Genomic DNA, 21,780 nt, shown 5'->3' with positions numbered 1-21,780 from the left:
GCGGCATACGACAGTATAGACCGCGTAGAGCTATGGAAAATTATGGACGAGAACAGCTTCCCTGGGAAGCTTACCAGACTGATCAAAGCAACGGTGGATGGTGTGCAAAACTGTGTGAAGATTTCGGGCGAACACTCCAGTTCGTTCGAATCGCGTCGGGGACTAAGACAAGGTGATGGACTTTCGTGCCTGTTGTTCAACATTGCGCTAGAAGGTGTTATGCGGAGAGCCGGGTGTAACAGCCGGGGTACGATTTTCAACAGATCCAGTCAATTTATTTGCTTCGCGGATGACATGGACATTGTCGGCCGAACATTTGCAAAGGTGGCAGAACTGTACACCCGCCTGAAACGTGAAGCAACAAAAGTTGGACTGGTGGTGAATGCGTCAAAGACAAAGTACATGCTTGTGGGCGGAACCGAGCGCGACAGGGCCCGCCTGGGAAGCAGTGTTACGATAGACGGGGATACCTTCGAGGTGGTCGAGGAATTCGCCTACCTCGGATCCTTGCTAACGGCTGACAACAACGTTAGTCGTGAAATACGAAGGCGCATCATCTGTGGAAGTCGGGCCTACTACGGGCTCCAGAAGAAACTGCGGTCGGAAAAAATCGCCACCGCACCAAATGTACAATGTACAAGACGCTAATAAGACCGGTTGTCCTCTACGGACATGAAACATGGACAATGCTCGAGGAGGACTTGCAAGCACTCGGAGTATTCGAGAGACGGGTGCTTAGGACCATCTTTGGCGGTGTGCAAGAAAACGGTGTGTGGCGGCGAAGAATGAACCATGAGCTCGCCCAACTCTACGGCGAACCCAGTATCCAGAAGGTAGCTAAAGCCGGAAGGGTACGATGGGCAGGACATGTTGCAAGAATGCCGGACAGCAATCATGCAAAGATGGTGTTCGCTTCCGATCCGGCAGGTACGAGACGGCGTGGAGCGCAGCGAGCGAGATGGGCAGACCAGGTGCAGAACGACTTGGCGAGCGTGGGGCGTTTCCGAAGATGGAGAGATGCGGCCTCGAACCGTGCATTGTGGCGTCAAATTGTTGATTCAGTATTATCTGTTTAGATGTTAACTAAATAAATGAATGAATGAAGGATAGAGAATGTGTGTACCAAATTTGGTTCAAATTCTCAGGATCAAATCGATCCAAGGGTTCATGATTTACTCTAAATTGCCCGTTTTCTGCCCCTCCCTCCAGACCCCTCCCTCTTTCCCAAATTACCCTCTCATATGATCGTCTCCTCATAGTGAATATGTGTACAGAATTTGGTTGAAATCGGTCCTGGGAGTTGAAAGTTACACAGAATTGCTCGTTTTGTAAACAAAACCCCTCCCACCATCCCTCCCCCTTTTTCAAATGACCATCCCACATCCTTTGTAAACTTCTCTTGAGGATAGAGAATGGTTGTACCAAATTTGGTTGAAATCGGCCAAGTGGTTCAGAAGTAGTTAGCGAACATAACTACATATTTTGGTTTTTATATATACACTACTAAAAATCCACACATATTTATTGGCAAAAATCCATAGATTTAACTTATGATGTATATCAGCACACACATAATCATTCTCCACGCGAACTACTAATAAAATATATATCCAAAAAAAATTTTATGTGTGGTCTCGAATTAGCAATTATTTAATTTATGTGTGGTTCTATATCGATTATATTAGGGTGGAGCTATTGCAAAAATTTATAACGGCGACACATATATCTTATATAGATATTTTTGGCAGTGTATATACCGCGACCTGCCCATGATTCATAGAAAAAGTGTGACATAGGGGGGAGGTGGGTTTGAAAATAACCAATTTTTGCGTTACGTAATTATTGGATCTTTCCTTTCCTAGATATTTTTGGCAGTGTATATACCGTGACCTGCCCATGATTCATAGAAAAAGTGTGACATAGGGGGGAGGTGGGTTTGAAAATAACCAATTTTTGCGTTAGGTAATTATTGGATCTCTCCTTTTAAAAACTTTATTTTCTAATGCTGATTTCTTATAATAAAAATCAAAGTTTTCACCAACTTTTGCTAATTTATTTGTATTTCAGATCCATTTTATTTTTATAATATTTTTATCAGTGTGCGGGGAAAGAAAAAAAAGAAAAAGTCATAATAGTAGTAAAATTAGGGGCCCCGTCCTCCCCTACTCTTCTGAACCATTCTGCTGTTACTCCATAATGTTTTCTTTTTCAATGAATCGCCTGCTTTGAGCGTGCTTACAGCAGCGCACTAGGAGTTAACTTTCTGAAATCAGTTTGGCAAAAGGCATCTAAGGCTCGATTTCTCAAAATTAAGCACCTTAATCGAAAAAATATTTGGTAGGCGTAGTAGCGGTCACCATCCTCCATAACCGGTATTAAATAGCTTTTCATAAAAAGTTACTAATTTTGAGAAAACCCGCGTTAGATGTCTTTCGCCATACACATTTCTGGCGGTTAACTCTTGCTGGCTATTTTGCGCATATACTAGAGCGCCTGGATGTGACAGCGACGGGTAGAAAATCAGCCACTGCCAATACTCCATTGCACGGTGACGTCACGCACGACTTTTGACAGGTACTGGTCCTGTTGTTTACAGACGACTTTATTTTAATTTTGAGATTCTTCTATGATTCTTTGGATTTTCTGATCGATAATTACCTAAACTTATCGATAATTACCAATATTTGAATGCGGAATGTACAGAATGTCTTCAACATTGTACACACTTAAACATTTTCACCGATCTCGGCTGTGCAAATCTCGTATAAAGTTCGTTATCTGAAATATCGGCTACATAAACGTATGATTACGACGGCTTCTTTGAGTGCCGCAGTAAACAAATAGCTTTTTCAGCTGAGATATCAGCAGAAAGTCACGAACCGAGCGCTCGGCTGTGCGGATCTCGGCAAAAGAATAAAAAAATGCCGAGCTGAACTAAGTGTGTACAATATGCAGATTTAATTTGGATAAAAAAAATTCTAAGTCCGAAACGTAAACAACAGGACCAGTACCTGTCAAAATAGTGAGGTTAGGTTTGCCGCGCGCAATGACCTATAATTCATTGCATATGACGATATGACAGTATCAGCAGGTAGAGAAGTTCATCGTTGTATTAGTCCTGCCTATAACATAATTCCAAAATTTGTACTGAGGAGATTGAAATCAATAAAGTTGTAAAATTATTTAATTGACATCGAGCGCATCGAAATTTACCGCCACGCAGTGCTTTTATTTTATTTATTTTGCGCAACTTTACTTTTTACAAAATTTGATCTCCTTAATACTAAAGACAAGGTTATATAACCTAGTACATATTGTACCATGGTACGAATACCACCAGTGTGTCATAAGTATAATACTAAGTACACACCTGTGGTACTTGTACCATGGTACAAGAGGACAAGAAAATTATTCCAAAACTATCTATGTTAAAGACAATAATCGGTACGGAACTCATTTCAAGATTCTTGAACCATGGTACTTGTATCACCAGTGTGTCATTAATATAAGCTTTTGGTTAATCACCATATATTTTACAGCCACAAACGATCGGAAATGGCACTAATCGAAGAAGATAAGAGTATGATCAGCATCGTAACCGTGTTACCGCTGGAACCAATAAGCGAAGAAAAAATAGAGGCAGAATGCGAAATCACCGAAATCGATGAACAAGAGAAGACAGAGGATCCTGTACATAGAACCAGAAAATTATCAATCGCTAAATTGAACTATACGGTTAGCGACGATGATGCAGATGATGATCCAGAAGATGAAGATGTATCATTTCCTGATCCAGAATATTCTAGTGACGAGGAGAAGCCGTCTACTTCAAAGCTTCTGTCCTGTTATGTGTGCAAGGAATTCAACGGGACCAAACGGGCCCTTGTAACGCATCTGCAAAATGAGCATAGCACTTTGTTGCCATATTATTGCGACCGTTGTCTCGTAGGATTTGACGAGGACCTTATGGCCGTTAATTTCCATTATCAGTCGCACGATTTACCTTATGGTTGTCTATTCTGCGAAGCTCTGTTCAGCACCGAAGATGACCTAGCAATTCATAATAAAACATGTATAGGCTACCAATGTTCGCACTGTATGAATCATTTCCAGCTCGTGCAGTATCTTAAGGATCATGACTGCAAATCTAGCAAGTATCAACGAGTGCAGGTGCTCACTTCAATGGTAGGCTCGCTCCGCAATCTGACTCGATACATTCCGCACGTTTGTGGCATGTGTAATGAAGACATGTGCAAAAACGACCGTTTGGCCTATCATTTCGAAAGAGAGCATAACAATTGCCAGTTGCAACTTTTCAGCTGCGACATCTGTCCCAAAAAGTTCACGATGCTGCTGGCAGCAAGGCTGCATCGTATATCACACAAGAGTTCCATCGGAAAGCAGCGAAAAATTATGGTGACGGAACGCAACGAGTGTACTATCTGTTCTCGTGAGTTCCGATTCAACAAGGAACTCCTGGCCCACATTGAGGCCGAGCACGCTGAATCCGGGATGGAGTTCCATCAATGTTCCAAGTGTGAACGTAAGTTTACCTCCGAGGCAAAGCTACTCAAGCATGACTACAATACCCATCAGGGTAAACAGCCACAGTTTTTCTGCTCGTTCTGTGGGAGAGTTTTCAACAAGAAATTGGGCCTAAAAGATCACGAGAATCTGCATCGCGGAATCACGGAGTACCACTGCAAGGACTGTAACAAGGTCTGTACTGGGTGGTAATCATACATAAAATCAATTACATGCCAATGACCAATTTAATTTTTACAGAACTTCACATACAAAAGCACCTATGACCGCCATATGCAAGTAGTGCATAGCGATGCTAAGCAGTTCACGTGCGAATATTGCCATAAAAGGTGAGTCAAATAATTATTATATTTCCAGTAGCGACTCGAAATTCTTCCGACTACCTACTTGTATCTTCCATTCAAGTTCCTTAATCGCAGAAAAGTTTATTATAATTATTAGCGGCTTCTAATTTTTCGAATTCGTGTTGTTTTCACAAAAAGTTGACATAAAATTCAATCCAAAATATTTGTTGACAAATACTGTGTGCGTACATTTTTTTAATTTTAATTACTGTTATTAGTAAATTTAATTACATGTCGTCAAAATCTTGGAGATTTATTATTATTATTATTATTATTAATATTATATAATAAAAAAAAAAATATATATATATATATATATATATATATATATATATATATATATATATATATAAAATTCGCGAGATTGTGTGATAATCATGCATTTAATTTCGCACGGCACCGAATACGCCTGCATCGCCGCCGCAATGGTCGGTGGTATGTACGTTGCTCTCATTTTAAATACCCCTGGGGGACACGCTCGACACCCTCGACTTTGTATGCTTATAACTTGGCCAATTTCAAAGGGATTTACATCCGGTCTTCACCAGTCGCTTCCTTATATAAAAAAGGTTCTACATTTCGTCCACAACAGGAATCCGTTGACTACAGCGCCACCTAGAAGCAAAAAACTGAAACGGTTGCGTTTCCCCATACATTTGGATCACTTTTCCCATACAAACTTTGAGCCACTTGCGCACGCCAACCACTGGACCGAATGAGCTGAAATTCTCAGGGGAGCTTCTGGGACCCCCAAACTGTCATGGTGCAAGGTTTGAAACTCAGGATTTCATGCATTTTGGGCCTCTTGTTGTCCTTTTCAATGTCTGTCGTTAACCTCTTTCGTATGTCTTCCTCTCATTGTTGTCTCCCAAGAAAATGTTTGTTTGTCCCGTTACAGATGTGAAACATCGCCAAGAATGTCAACTATGTGAACATCAGCATCGTAATTACTTAAGCACCCTAAATTACCTTCATTTCCTACTGTAATATTGTATTCCCTAACCTCGACCAAATCGCGAGTCTTTCGGTTGCCCAAAACTAACACTATGTGTAAGAATTAAGAAATGAATTGTTAAACTTGATTTCGGCTCCGTAACGCTTCACGGCAATTTAGCCTCCAAAATAAACGAAAGATAAAAAAAAAAGTTCTACTGTATCGATAAAGTAGGATAACGCACTTAAGAAGCCATATATTGGGCTTTTTGGTATTTAACGTTTTGCCGTAAAGGTGCAAATAGACACTTAAATGCTTTAATTAATGCTTACTGGTAACCTGGGTGCGTTGATACAGATCTTCCAGCTGGTGAGGTACTCTGTCAAAACATCTAGGCCTCGTTGGAGTTTTGCTACTAACTCTCTAATCACTCTTCCGTTGTAGACGATGGAGGTGTCATCTGCGAACAGAGACAGAATGCCATCTTCTGAAGGTTCTGGCATCTTCTTCTTCTTCTTATTATTGGCATTACATCCCCACACTGGGACAGAGCCGCCTCACAGCTTAGTGTTCATTAAGCACTTCCACAGTTATTAACTGCGAGGTTTCTAAGCCAAGTTTACCATTTTTGCATTCGTATATCATGAGGCTAACACGATGATACTTTTATGCCCAGGGAAGTCGAGACAATTTCCAATCCGAAAATTGCCTAGACCGGCACCGGGTATCGAACCCAGCCACCCTCAGCATGGTCTTGCTTTGTAGCCGCTCGTCTTACCACACGGCTAAGGAGGGCCCCAAGGAGGTTCTGGCATGTCGGAGGTGAATAGATTGAAAAGCAAGGGCCCGAGGATACTGCCTAGGGAACACCTGCGACGACGTTTTGTGTATTGGAACTCGCTCCGCTGATTGAGACTGGGAATGTCCTTACCGACAAGTAATTGTTGATGATCTACAACAGGTAGCTGGGGAGTTTGTAGCATTGTAGTTTGTACACCAGGCCATCATGCCATACATTGTCGAATGCCTTCTCGACAACGAGTAAGGTCATGGCGGATGTTTTAGAGACATACTTGTTCCGTCTGAGGACGTTGATAACTCGGGTCAGTTGGTGTACAATTGATCGACTGCGTCGGAAACTAAACTGTTCCTCAAGCAAGATGTTGTGGTATTCTGGAGACTCAAGTAACCGGCTTTTTAAACAACTCGGATGACCCTGAGAGAAGGCGGATAGGGCGATAACTTTTCTGAGAGGAAGGATCCTTCCCAGACTTCTGGATGGGGATGACTTTGGTTGACTTCCAGGACGATGGGAAGTAGCTGAGACGGAGACACTGATTAAAGAGCAGCGAAAGGTGCTCGTAGAACGGAGCACTCATATGATTGAGCTCGAGATTCAGGATACTGTCGAAGCCTGGGGCCTTCATGTTTTTCGATGATTTGTCATTTCGCCAGCTGTGATCTCCAATTCCTCCGAGAAGTCGTTGGGAATAAGATAAATGTTGTTAGCATGCTCTTTAACGGCTGCTTTGTGTGGACTGATGATGATCTGTCCAAGATTGTGCGAGCTGACAAAGTCACGACATATTTCAGCGACCTTCTCTGCAGGAGTTATCAAGCGATCCTTAGAGCCATTGCTGTCTACTGGGATCAGCGGTGGAATATGCCGAGGCTTAGATTTTAGAATTTTGATTAGCATCCAGAATTGCTTAGCAGATCGGCTGCAAAGACGGATGAGATCTTTGGTGACGGTGTCGATGGTTAAGGTGTTGCTGACCTGACGAGCCGTTGGAACATGCTGCTCTCTGGCCACCGAGATTGCCTCTTCGATGGCGCACAGCTGGCGGTCGATACTTTCTGGCGTCTCCGGACGCACCTCGTAGTTGATGGTGGTGTCAACTTACTGCTGGAACCGCTGCCAGTTCACTCGATGGTAGAATTGGTGACGGTTGATCCACGAACCACCGGATAGTGATCCGAGCTGAGCTCCTGATAGACGACCGGCTGCGATATGTGGTTGTCCATTAGGGTGGACCACTCTTACATGAAAAAAATCAAAATCATCAGCTCCATGACTGGTATTTAATGAGGTGCTCAAGTTTTCCTCCTCACTAGCTAAATTTGAGATATAAATTCCCAGGGTTCCCTCATATTCAAATAATATGTGTACATGATCAGATAGAGCTATTTCATTTGATACTTGCCAATCTTGATTTTTTCCGTAAGTGTGCCTTGGGCTGAAAGTCTCGCTAGTGAAGACAAAAAAAGATTCAAAAATTAAGAACTTTTTGCCTGATGGCATTTGAAAAGGTGGGTTTGTTCCCCCTGTTCAGGGAATCAATATTCGAGCAACGCCTAACAATATAGATAGAGTCATCAAAGGGGCGGTGCTAGAGGGTTTACTTTGTTAACTATAAGAAAGCTGCTTTCCCGCGCGCGCGAGGCATTTCGTTCGAGATGTCGTGAACATCGGCGAGCGGTCCCAGCATAGGAAAGGAAGGAGGACGGCTTGGCGCGTGGGTCGACTGGTCTGCATCGTTAATATCAGCAGCACTTAAGCGAAAATTTCTCGCAACATTTGGACTCTCGGTTGTCTGTTGCGGTCGTGACAGTATAGCGCGGTGGCGGCTAAAGTGACATCGATTAGCAATCATCAGTGGAAGCTGCACTCGAGCCACAATTATCTTCTTCTTCTTATTGGCATTACATCCCCACATTGGGACATAGCCGCCTCGCAGCTTCCGTTGTAGACGATGGAGGTGTCATCTGCGAACAGAGACAGAATGCCATCTTCTGAAGGTTCTGGCATCTTCTTCTTCTTCTTCTTATTGGCATTACATCCCCACACTGGGACAGAGCCGCCTCACAGCTTAGTGTTCATTAAGCACTTCCACAGTTATTAACTGCGAGGTTTCTAAGCCAGGTTACCATTTTTGCATTCGTATATCATGAGGCTAACACGATCATACTTTTATGTCCAGGGAAGTCAAGACAATTTCCAATCCGAAAAATGCCTAGACCGGCACCGGGAATCGAACCCAGCCACCCTCAGCATGGTCTTGCTTTGTAGCCGCGCGTTTTACCGCACGGCTAAGGAGGGCCCCCCACAATTATCTTGCAAATCGGAATTATCTAGTGTTTGCTGTTAGTAATTCGTAAAGCACATTATTGATATTTCATCGGTTCTTCTCAGGACCAACATACTATACAAGACAAGATTGAACCAATACGAGTTTTGTTCAAAGTGCATATTATTCGCTTGATGGCGGCAGATAGTTGCCATCCGTAGCAGCATCACAAGCGCGCGTCAGAGCGATAGGCTGCAAAAAATTATGCGTATGTATAGAGTAGAGTGGGGTAAGACTGCGCACCGGTGGGGTAAGAGTGCGCATCGGGTGGGGTAAGAGTACGCATTTACCAATCATGTACTTCAAACACAAATAAACACTTAACACAAATAAATGTTAATACCATTTAATTGATTTTTAATGAGCATATATTAGGGAATGCTTGAAGATTACGTAACTCTTAAAGAGTATATCAGGTTTCACGTGACGTAAACAAAGGAATTTTTCTTAAAGAAAGTCCACCAATCACGTAACGTTAAATTTGGCTATTTCATCACCCCTCTTCTCTATCTTACACTTTTTGTATGAATCCTCTAAAAATTATATAGATCGTCATACATCTCGCAACCCCTCCCAGCTAAGCGTTGTTTATGTGTACAACAAGTCCTAATGCAATTTCATTATTTCGCTTCAGTGCTTTGTTCGCTAAGTCCTTTCTAACACCAAATTACTTCAACTTATCCTTAAAACTTGTGATAATTTTCGATGTCTGTCCCTTTTTTCTTAGTTGTGGATCGTTACGCTTTGGAAGTAGTCTTATTTCGGACGGAGATACGGGTTTGACATCAGAACTTGAAGATTCACATGCGTTTTCTTGCCCCACCCGTTCCTGTGTACTTTTACCCAACAGTCCCAAAATTTATTCAAGTAATGGTTTTGACTTCTTGGAAAACCAATCGGATTGGTGTTTTGCACTATAAAGTACTCTGTACAATAGGTTATCGAAATGTTATAATGTTCACCTGATTGAACGTATATATGATAATGAAATACTAGTTGCGGAAACACAATTATTTTTAGCAAAATGACAAAAAAAAAATTTAACTCCATATCTCCCTTGTTGTTTATTCAAATAGTTCACAATTACACATGATAATAGTTGGCCAGAATACCTTTCAAACTGATACAGTGCTGCGAAAACGTACTCTTACCCCACGCGCACTCTTACCCCACTCTACTCTACATGTACTCCACCACGCTCCACTACAAGTAACCGATACTTACGCTGGGAATCATCAAGCCAGTGGAATTTCCGCAGTAGGCGGCTCCGATCGTGGTAGTAAAAAAAAAACAGGAGGAAAAATAAGAATTTGTCCCGTTTACTCTACTGGACTGAATGCTGCTCTTGAGCCCAATCACTACCCGTAACCGGTTCTAGACGACATATTTAGCAAGCTCAACGGGTGCCGGTATTTTAGCACATCGACTTGAGTGATGCATACCTTCAGGTGGAAGTTGACGACGATTCGAAGCAGCTGCTTACAATCAACACACATCGAGGCCTCTTTCGCTTCAATCGGTTAGCAACAGGTGTGAAATCTGCGCCAGTTGCTTTTCAGCAGCTGATGATGGCCGATCTAGGAGGAGTGAATAATTTCTGGACGACATTTTCATTTACAGCAAAACGGAAGAAAAGAACCACAACATTCTCCACAACGCCTTCAAGCATACAGGTTTGTTCTGCGGAAATAAAAATACCACATTTTTCAGTCACATGTGAAGTACCTGGCTCACATAGTAGATGAAAAGGCCTTCATTCAGATCCATCCAAGGTGGAAGTCATTGTCAAAATGCCACCACCTAAAGATGTCACATCTATTCGATCGTTCCTCGGTGCGGTGAATTTCTACGCAAAGTTTGTCTCGGAAATGCACCAACCTCGGCGCCCACTCGTAAATTTACCCGGTCGTAAATTTACCCTCCAGACGGATCATCAACCATTGTTGCGAATATTCGGACAGAAAATTCCGGTTCATACGGCCAACCGCCTTTAACGTTGGGTTTGACGCTTCTGTGCTACATTTTTGAGATCGAGTACGTGTCCACCACGCAGTTTGGATACGCCAATGTCCTGTCTCGCCTCATTAATAATAACATTAAACCGGATGAAGATTTCATCATCGCTTCGACTCAATGAATCGCCTGCTTTGAGCGTGCTTACAGCGGCACACTAGGAGTTAACTTTCGGAAATCAGTATGGCGAAAAGCATCTAAGGTATAATATCTCGAAAATAAGCAACTTAATCGAAAAAATATTTGGTAGGCGTAGTAGCAGACACCTTTCTACATAACTGGTACCAAATAGATTTTCGTGAAAAGCTCCTGCTGTTGTGAAAACCCACGTTAGATGTCTTTCGCCATACAAATTTCTAGCGGTTAACTCATGCTGGCTATTTTGCGCATATACGATAGCGCCTGGATGTGACAGCGGCGAGTAGAAAATCAGCCCCTGCCAATAATTCATTGGAAGACGGTAGTGCTGTCCAATGAGCAGCTCGAAGTTGTTCCCGTCCTGCTCGTCCTTTTTTGTCAACAAACGGGCATGAGCGTGACAGGAACAACTTCGAGCTACTTCGAGCTGCTCATTGGACAGCACTGGTATCAACAGGTAATCCAGTACATACATCGTGGATGGCCCTCCAGAATCTGACACTGCTAATCCTGCTGTTCACCCTTTCTTCGCTCATCGAGATGCATCGGTAGTGAAAACAGTTTCCGCTCAACTTCTGAGACGAGCAAACGTGTTTTTCAATTACGCTCTCCAAAAGTCAAGCGATTTAATCCGGTGGTTTTTCTTTCATCTGTCCGTGCCGCGTCGCGCGCTTTAGTGTTTCGCGATGAGGCAAGAAAACACTTTCCGAATAGACTATTCGCGCTTTCCAGTGAAGCCGTCTTTCGAGAAGGTGCATGGCTTTTGCCGCACAGTTCTAGAACTGCAGAAAGACGATGTACCTAGTGAGATTTCAGTGCCACCGCAACAATGTGCGTTCGTCAAGGTGAAAGACAGCAACGTATCCGAAGAGATGATTGTAGAATTTCTCAGTGCGTTTTGGGAAGTGATTTCGTTACGGGAATGAACGTGGGAGGATGGTTTCGAGTTCGGTGGCATCCCGCGCGTTATATGGTCAGCTCGTATGCTGATTCAGCGAAACATTGACTCGTGGGTCAAGATCGATGAACAACAAGCATACATCCACTACAAGGGCCAGGTTGCCTCTTGCAAACACTGCAAAGAGCAGGCCCATACTGGCATATCTTGTGTGCAGGACAAGAACTGCTGATTCAAAACAGCTACGCCAACGTGACAAGGCAAACTGGACCACGACAACCGCCGAAGAAGACGAACGGTGCGAAACCTCCTATCGTCAAACCGGTTCGAACAACGCTCCGTCGTTCCACCATCAGCTTCGCTGAAGGCCTTTCCCAAGCTACCGAAGCCGGCGAGTCAGAACGAACCTTTTGGCTCAAACAACCAACCAGCAAGCCAGCTAGCTGCGAGCACCGTGCGAACCGTGTCCCCCAGCCCGTTGTTGCAAGCACCATAAGAGCGCAGTTCATCGTCGTCGTTGATGCGGAGCAACCCACAGAGTGCCGACGTGGCCTTGGTGGATGTTTTTAGAAAACCTATTAGCGCAATTCGATCGCAAAGCCGAACAGCCGGCAACGGGACGGATGACTCGTCAACATCTACGAGAAGTAACTGAAGCCGAGGTTGCCCGCCCGGCAAGAAGCAACGATACGACGACGTCGCATCAAGCGGGACGACCTCGCATCAATAAACATAGGAACCATCACTAACCCCATGAAGCTGAACGCGCTCCGAAATTTTATTAGCAGCCAATGTCTTGATATCGTGTGCCTGCAGGAAGTCGAAAACGAACGCGAATGTGGACCACACGAGGAGAGGTACAGCTATTGCGGCGAAGGAGCACATCCAGGTCACTCAGGTTGAGAAGAGTCTGGACAGCCGACTGATCGCGCTCAGAATACACGACACGACCATCTGCAACGTTTACGCTCCCTCCGGCTCTGCGCAGCGAGCGGCCAGAGAAGAATTTTTCAATGGCACGCTGGCGTACTATCTCCGCCACCACACTGAAAACGTCATCCTCGCTGTCGATTTCAATTGTGTGCTCCGTGAGTGCGATTTGTCCAGCCCGAATACTAGTCCATCCCTTAAAACCTCTGTACAGCAGCTGCAGTTGCACGATGCGTGGGAGATGCTGTGCCCACGTGATGCCGGCTTTACGTACATCAATCGACATCAATCGTACATCAAATTTCGACTCGATCGTATTTACGTAAGCCGGGGGCTACGCGATAAACTGCAGTCCGCCTTTACACACGTCTGCTGCTTCACAGACCATAAAGCGCTTACGGTCAGAATATGTCTCCCTCCACTGGGACATGAGCCGGGACACGGATTCTGGGCCCTTCGACCGCATCTCCTTACCGATGAAAACTGGACTCGACAACGCAGAAACTATGGGACGTGTATGGATTGGTGGCTGTCGTACCCCAAACAACCAGAAGTTCAGATTTTACTTAAATTTACTCTTAACTAATTGGTTCACTATGGTTCACATCAAGTTCCAAGCATCCTTAACGGAACTTTCAAGTTCACTTTTACGCTCCCACCATACAAAAAATTACTTAAAATGAGAGCTGATTAAGCCAAAATAGCCCTTCTTATCCGAACTTCTGGTTGCTTAATACTTCTGGTTGCTTAAGCCTAAAATCAAGTCGTTTTTTAAGTGGAAGCCACAATTGAAAACCACCATCAATCGGCTGAAAGGAGAGATGTTGGCACTGCAGCGTAACTTCTCGCACATGCTTATGCGCATCAACGAGACGCATCTGGCCGGCAAACCAATGTCGATCTTCCAACTGGGGGAAAGACGACGAAAGAAAACCTTAATTACACACCTGCAGACGGGAGAGCACGAATTTGTCGCCGAGCCTCAGGCGATAGAAATGAAGCTGTTTGATTTTTTCTCGAGCCTTTATGCACAAGAAGTAGCAGAAAACGGCGACAATAACAACGACGGGAACGACTTTGCATGCAAGCGCGTCATCGACCGGACGACCCGTCGTACGAAGCGTGCATGGAGGAGATAACAACAGCAGAGATCCTCTCTGCTATCAGGGCAAGCGCACCCAAACGATCCCCCGGTGCCGACGGGATCCCAAGAGAATTTTATCTCCGCTTTTTCGACGTAATTCACCGCAAATTAAACCTGCTGCTGAATGAAGTACTCACCGGCAATCTCTCCAATGCCTTAGTGGAGGGTATTAATTATAGCGCTGGTGAAGAAAAACGAACAGTGGGTAATTTCTGAGACATAACCGCGAAGTGGACGTAGGACTTGACTTGACCATGCCTTTAAGATACATAAAATGTCCAAATTTCTCACATCAACTATTTTGGATAAATAATCGGCGTGGCATACCATCCCTTGGGAAAATCTTCTCATCAAACCGACACAGAAATCTACCTGGAACAAGAATGATCAAAAAAATCAGGAAGTATCTGTCCGATCACGAACGAGTAGCGGCAGAACTGTCGGAATATTAGCCTCGGAAACACTGAAGGACTGCCTGGAATAAGCCACAAGTTGGCTCAGCAGGGGATGTGGACTGTATATCTGCCCTTCCACTGAAGGGCCTCCTAATCCGTGCGATAGCTACTGAAGGAGAACATTATTTTTAACTCTTAGAGCCTTGAAAAAGGCTGTTTGCTTCGGCTTAGTGCTAAAAGTGAGAAAACGATTTGGACGTAGGACTTAAGTCTCTCTTTACTATAACGGGTGCCATTTCAAAATATTCAAATCGACCGCGTTACGCTGTGTTGAGAGATTTTAAACGTTAATAGCGTTCGTCTCAGTGGACGAATTTCTGCGGTAAGCCCCTCAATCGACAGATTTCAAGTATGCCTTCCATGTCCATGCTTGATAAGACCCGAAAAACTTGTTTCAATAGTGTAGGATCGCAGTAGTCATGCATATATGTACTTTGACATAAAACTATAATAAAGATTCATTGTCATTGATTCCTGCAATCCACCTGGTTGTATTCTGTTACTTGTCCTCGCTACTCCTCTACAAAATGGCGACGAGGATAGAATTTTTCTTTCATTTGCGTGTGAATCAAAAGCACTAAAAAAAAGTTCAAAAATAATGGAAAAAGACAAACCGAACGAGAGGAATATATACAAGATTTTGGAAATATGAAACATTACTTCTCAAAAATGGACTGCTGAAAAAAAATTATCGTCATCATCTGGACTAGCAAGACTCAAAATTATTTCACGCAAAAGCTTCTGGAAGTGCGAAAATATTTATCGGAAAATTATTCAAATTACAAGACTTCAGAAATGATCATCAGTTTCACACTCATCACCGCAAGCTTCAAAGTTGTGCTAGTTCCTGATTACCTTAATCAAATTGTACTGCACTTCGGTAAAATCTATACATGCTAAATTTGTCATTAATAGTTCTAGAATTGGATAACAACTGGAAAAAAAATGTAATTGTTAAGTTTGCAAGTATCATTAATTATCAATTATACTTGGCATTTATGGTCATCTCGCGAGAAAAAAAAACCTGCTCATCTTATAAGGCTGATGATAGTAAATTAACCCTGGCGTCTAAAAAAAAACCGATAAACCTTATCACTTCTCTCAAGCACGCAACTTGATCTAAAGTCAGTAAATGTAATGATCATACTTGTGTTCAACCATCTTTCAGTATTCTGAGTATGAATCGAAAAGGTAATAAAAGCTTTATATGAGAAGCGGCAGTAATTAACATACTAATACTATCAGAAAAAAAAACAAGCGGAACCCTGTTGCCGGGATGGAGTACACTGGTCTGGAATGACAGTGGAACCCGAGCAAAGGGGTACGTAGGAAAGACCCAAAGGCGATTCCTTGGGAAGGCTCTCATCATTTGCGGAACCCTGTTGTTGGGATGAAGTACACTGCTCAGAGAAGAGAGTGGAACCCAGACAAAGGGATGAAGTACGCAGGAGAGACCCAAAGACGATTCATTGGTAAGCCTCTCATAATTTGCGGAACCCTGTTGTTGGGATGAAGCACACTGCTCAGTGAAGAGAGTGGAACCCAGACAAAGGGATGAAGTACGCAGAAAAGACTTGGAGGCGATCCTCTGAGATGATTTGCAACACTTGTAGAGCCCTGCCACTAGGATGAAGTACACTGATCCATTAGGATAGTGGAACCTTGACGAAGGGATGATGTACATTGTACATGTAAGATATCTGGAAACGATCCTCCGCGATGGTATGCAGCATTAGCGGAACCCTGTAGTAAGGATGAGTTACACTGTTGAGCAAAGGCAGTGGAACCCAGACAAAGGGATTAAGTACACGAATAGAATCTTTGCTAGAGTATAAATGATCCTCTGAGAACAAGAGATAAACATCAGTACATAAGATATTATGAGACTTAAAGGCGAGCCTCGTGGGTCGACTCACGTGTTTCAGATTGAGAACTAAAGAAGAATCTCTGCACCTCAATAACTGAAAAGTTATTTAATGTTATTTGCAGCGCCGTAGCGTGCGGTTGGCGGGGTTGGCCCCCGCCAAGGGCGCCGGCCCTTAGGGGGGCGCCGAAATCAAGAATTACGACAGGAGAAATAAAACCCTTTATTTATTTTTTTATCTTTATTAGCGAGACTTTCAGCCCTAGGCTGGCTCGTCTCGATAAACCCTTTATTGGTAAAGAGGCAAATTAATAACCGCCTGCAAAGTCCAATGGTAGAGATATTTTATGTAGTCTAGAGCATATAAAAAATATCTCTTCATTCCCACATCACCATATTGAATGATTTGGTCTTAGTTTTGACAGCTATTCCGGTTTTCTATAGGACTTCCGGAACCAGTTACAAGTTGAAAAGAAAAAATCTGAAAGTCTCAGGTTAAAAAACTTATTTGCACAACGTGAAGTTTGGTTCCCAAATTGCGTAGATTGGATTATTTTCTATTTTTTTCCACTATGACGGTAGTTGGTGAAACAAGTGGGACATGTCCTACACATGAATTTTCCTGGGTGGGACAATCAAAGCATTATCCTACCCATGATTACGGTAAGTCTTATGAAGTCATTGGCTGGAAATTTGTGTGTTAGCAAAAGGTTACCTTAAAGTAAACAATAATCTTAGAGGTTTCTAGGATCCACAAGCAATAGTCTACTGATTATTTTTTAGGACTTCAGACAATTTATAATCCCGGAAGCCCTCGAAGATGTCTAAACTATACTTCTTATAAGACTATAGACTCTAAATGTTTTCCATGGAAAAAATAGAAAAAATAGATGTTGATGAAATCTGCAAAGGCGATTAATTAATTTTTTTTAGAAGTTATGATAAATAAAGCATAGGATTATTATAAGCACACGTAAAAAAAAAAGTTTTTCTGCAAACCTCCACAATTTATTGATCTGGCCCATAAGGAATTCTGAGCTCACAAAAGATTTTTTGACAATCATAAGGTTTTTTTTTTGTTTGCGAAAGTTAGTATGAAGTCTCCACTGTTGGAGAGTGTCTTGCTTCCTTCTAAGGAGATAGTGATTAGTCCAAAATCAATATCTGTGGTAATCGCTTGATACTAATTCTACAGCTCTGGTACTGTTCCCCAATTCGACATTTCCTATTTGCCCTACCCACGACTCGGAACGTGGATGCGTTTATTAGGATTCGATCATAGGCTCGAGAAATCATAAAAAATAAGCAATTAATTGGTGACTTTGAACCTTTCTTCTTTCAATGAACAGGAGTGGATAATATTCGTGAATAAAGAACTTTTATTAATTTTAATGATCCTTCAGATATTTTTTTATAGATTCCATACGAAAATCTAGAAATTCATACGACATCATGAGGTTCCTTACGTATTTTGCAATAGTCGATATCTCAAAAATTCTCGGGGCTGTAATCCAGATACCACTGAATATTGACATTTAATTGCAGCATCATAAGTCCACTAATTTAATCTTACTTACTTTAATTGAATCTTGTTTACTCTTTGAATGTGAAATATTGCACATCTTGGTTTCCTTAGTAAGAAAGGGGCGCCCAATCAAGATTTCGCCAAGGGCGCTGCGAATCCACGCTACGGCTCTGGTTATTTGTTAACATACTAAATACAATTCATTTCAATTTTAATTCTTCTTGGCAGATTGAAGTAAAACTTGTTTAAAAGCTCCGTGAAATCCATGAAAATGTATAGCCAGTGTATATATCATGAAAGAATAAAGAATATATTGCATGAAGAAGAAAGGAAAAATCAAGAATGTTCAGAGATTACGACAACAGTTGGGATTGACAATCGATCAGTGAATAATGCCTTAAAATAAACTACTCTAACTATTATTTCATTACAGATATCAATACATGAAATTAGTTTATTTTACCGGGTCGCCGGTGCTGCTGGTATATATATTAGCCTTACAAACAAGATGTCTATTTCCAAATATATTGTTCAGTCAGGTAGTAGAATTAACGTTGAATTTATAAAAGAAGAGAGAGATGTAGGATCGCAGTAGTCATGCATATATGTACTTTGACATAAAACTATAATAAAGATTCATTGTCATTGATTCCTGCAATCCACCTGGTTGTATTCTGTTACTTGTCCTCGCTACTCCTCTACAAATAGGCATGAAACTGTTCTCAATGAAAAGCATTGAGATCAAGGGAACCTATAAATATGGGTACCGCATAATTCTTGCATCATTCCATTACCACGTTCTGATTGGTGCAGACACCAGCGAATGAGCAGCCGCTGGGTCTGCCGAGAAGCCATAAAATAGCGCAACACGATTTTTTCCTTTCATTCTGACCGGGACAAGCGAAGCAACCGCATAATCGATTGAACAGCACTCACACCTTTTAGCAGGGAATGAAGTCTGCACCGACCGCTTTTTCGGCTCGACACTATCGAAGCGACCATCATCAGCCGAAACCTAGCCAGTACATCAGCAGTCCACCCTACAGACCCGACAAAGCAGCAATGCTGAGCAGATACCGGCAGCAGCAGAGTCGAGCCGAGACCGGCCGGCATCGGTGCTGAGCCGAGACAGGCTGAAGAAAAGCCACATTATGCAGCATGTATATCCCAAAAACAAACGGTTCTTCAGAGAGCCAATAATAGAGATCAATATCAATGCTTTCAATACCCTTCGGGATAGAAATTGTACTTGGGTGCAAAATCCAATATTCTAGAGATAAAATTTTATGCTTGATTTTCATAAATAGCGTAAAAACTAACAGTGGATAATTTTTCTGATTTAACCGCGAAGTGGTTCAACGGTGGATTCAATTTTTTGTAGGTGGTTGATCGGCCACCGATGGCGCATCCATTGGTTTTGCTTGTTTTTGACGTTCGCTCACTACCGCCACCTGGTTGCCGCTTGTCCACCTACAGTGCTTTTAGCATTGGGCGGTAATGTTTTCGTGACGATGATTTTTATTGCATTTGAGGCATTCCACGGGGGCATGTCAGTCGATCCTGAGCGACCATTTCGAAAATATTTGAAACTCTGCACAGTTTTTCAATTTCATCTAAATCGTCATTTTTCGATATCAAATCTTCATATTGAGTCACGACTAACTTTTCAAAAGGGTGTATGTGAAAATGGTTCAAAAATATTTAAAAAGCTGCACAGCAAAAACGGAATGTTCGATTGTTATGATTTTTTCAGCAAAGTTAGACAACTAAATGGTGATTCTTAAGAAAATGTGCACAGTAAAAAAATTTTTTTTGCCTTTAAAAATATCATTTTTGTCACAAAAACTCAAATATCTCAAAACCCTATCTTTTTTCGAACGTAATTTTTTTAGGGAAAACCATTATATTAGCTATCTACCATAAAAATTTGGTGATGGTAAACTAATAAACAAAAAAGTTATGACATTTCAAACATTTCACCATTTTCACATTTAGTAAAAAAAAATTTTTTCTGTGTAAGTTATTTCGAGAATTGCAGTTTGATGCAGATTTTATTGTTAAGGGACGTGATTTAAACAAGTTGTTTTCATGATATTTTGATTTAATTATTCATAGCATCTATAAGAAACTTAGACACGATCCAGTGTTGTGATCAAAAGTATTGATAGTGTCATAATTTTCATTGCACGTGACTGGCGAAAAATTCTTTTAATAGTGTTGAAACCTGTTGATAATAACGTTGATAGAAACATATCAGAAATGTTATTTTAAGACAAAAGCTGCAAAATCAAAGATTTATATACACGTGTACGTCTATAGTTTACCTGCAAAAATATACCTCTTAGAGAATAGACTTTATGATCGGGAGGAAACGGGTATCTTCAACAACAACAAATGCATGATAGGTACATACCATGACAATGCTCACGAAAATGCAAAAAATTACTACTACTAAGGTTGTTAAAGATCTTAAAGTAATTTTTTTCTTCAGTCAAAGCAAATGACACCAAACTAGTCAGTAAAAACTTAAAAGTGATTTTGTTTATTGAAATATTACGAACAACATGAGTAGCCGCTTTCTCAACTGTTGTAGGCCGTTTGATGGAAAAAAGTGTTCAAAAGAGTTACGAAATCTCACCGAAAGCACCATAGATAAACTGAAAGCGACTGGTTATGCTCCAATGTCCACATTGAATACAAATTTACGCATTTGCACGTCCTGCCGTCTAAACGTTGACAAAAGAGCAATCTGTATATCATCGGTTGAGCAGAGCGCAGGAAGTTCGAAAACGACAGCAACTGAGGAATTGCCAGATGTATCGACAACAACTGAGGAATTACCAGAAGTATTAAGTGCTGAGAGCCTTGCCACCGTACCATCAGCGAAATCTGTTTCAACAAATCAATCGGAAGATGAGTGTATCCAAAAGGTCAACATCGAACGCTTTAACGAGGGCATAGCTGGGATAAAAGTGACTTCGATTAAATGGAGTAAGATGGACTACGTTTATTACCCGGAGAAAAAATACCGTGAAATAAACGAAGCTGTACGAAGAAACCTCTTCAAATTAGGACCTGATGATGTGGAAAATACAGACTACGATGAGGTAATTATAAATATGAAGGAAAGGTTCTCGAATGCAGCCACGACAAGGAAAGAAAAATTATTGATTTTGTCGATGCTGCCAAGTTCGTGGTCTATTCAGGATGCCATTGATGAGTTCAAAACCAATAGAAATACAGTAAAAGAGGCAAAACAATTGAAGAATAACTGTCTTTCAACCAAAAATACTAGGTCTAGTACTGCATTAACAGATGAGACAAAAGAAATAGTAGTTCAATATTTTGAAGATGATGAAGTAAGTCGAGCTATGCCTGGTCAAAAAGATTATGTATCAGTAAAAAAGATGGAAAGCGTCAAGCAATCCAAAAACGATTAATGATGACGACTTTGAAAGAAGCGTACACACGCTTCAAGGAAATTCACGATAATATTAAAATAGGTTTTTCCTCATTTGCAAGCCTTCGGCCAAGGCAATGTAAGCTTCTTTCCAATTCAGGAACACATAATGTGTGTGTGTGCACAACCCATGAGAATATTAATCTTATTTTATATAGTTTGAAAAGAATCAATTTAACAAAGGATATTAAAATGTTAACTGGTAGTCTTTTGTGTGAAAATACATCATCATCAAATACAACATCAAATTGCTATCTACGATCTTGTTCGGATTGTCCAGATTCTTCATCATTGGAAAATACTTTATTCGCTGAGTTTGAAGAAAAATATATTGATCAGTTATCATTTGAGCAATGGGTGACCACGGATAGGTGTGACATAGAAACTATTGTAAAACCTGTA

General features: G+C 41.7%; 1 protein-coding gene across 3 annotated transcripts in view; it reads left to right on the top strand.

Annotated features, from left to right (window-relative positions):
• Nucleotides 1-21,780, top strand: part of LOC134221019 (zinc finger protein 182-like) — a 69,822-nt gene that overhangs the window by 21,076 nt on the left and 26,966 nt on the right. For 2 of the 3 annotated variants that reach the window (XM_062700193.1, XM_062700192.1), the window contains exons 3-4: nucleotides 3,540-4,719; nucleotides 4,786-4,874. In XM_062700193.1, the coding sequence (XP_062556177.1) occupies nucleotides 3,540-4,719; nucleotides 4,786-4,874 (1,269 nt within the window). Of the gene's footprint in view, nucleotides 1-3,539; nucleotides 4,720-4,785; nucleotides 4,875-5,481; nucleotides 5,624-21,780 lie in introns of those variants that run through there. The other variant, XM_062700194.1, reaches the window with a different exon arrangement.

The sequence above is a fragment of the Armigeres subalbatus genome, chromosome 3 (genome assembly GCF_024139115.2).
Source record: "Armigeres subalbatus isolate Guangzhou_Male chromosome 3, GZ_Asu_2, whole genome shotgun sequence".
Lineage (NCBI taxonomy): Eukaryota > Metazoa > Arthropoda > Insecta > Diptera > Culicidae > Armigeres > Armigeres subalbatus.
The sequence above is the reverse complement of the archived record's forward strand: the minus strand, read 5'-3'. Positions and strand labels throughout refer to the sequence as shown.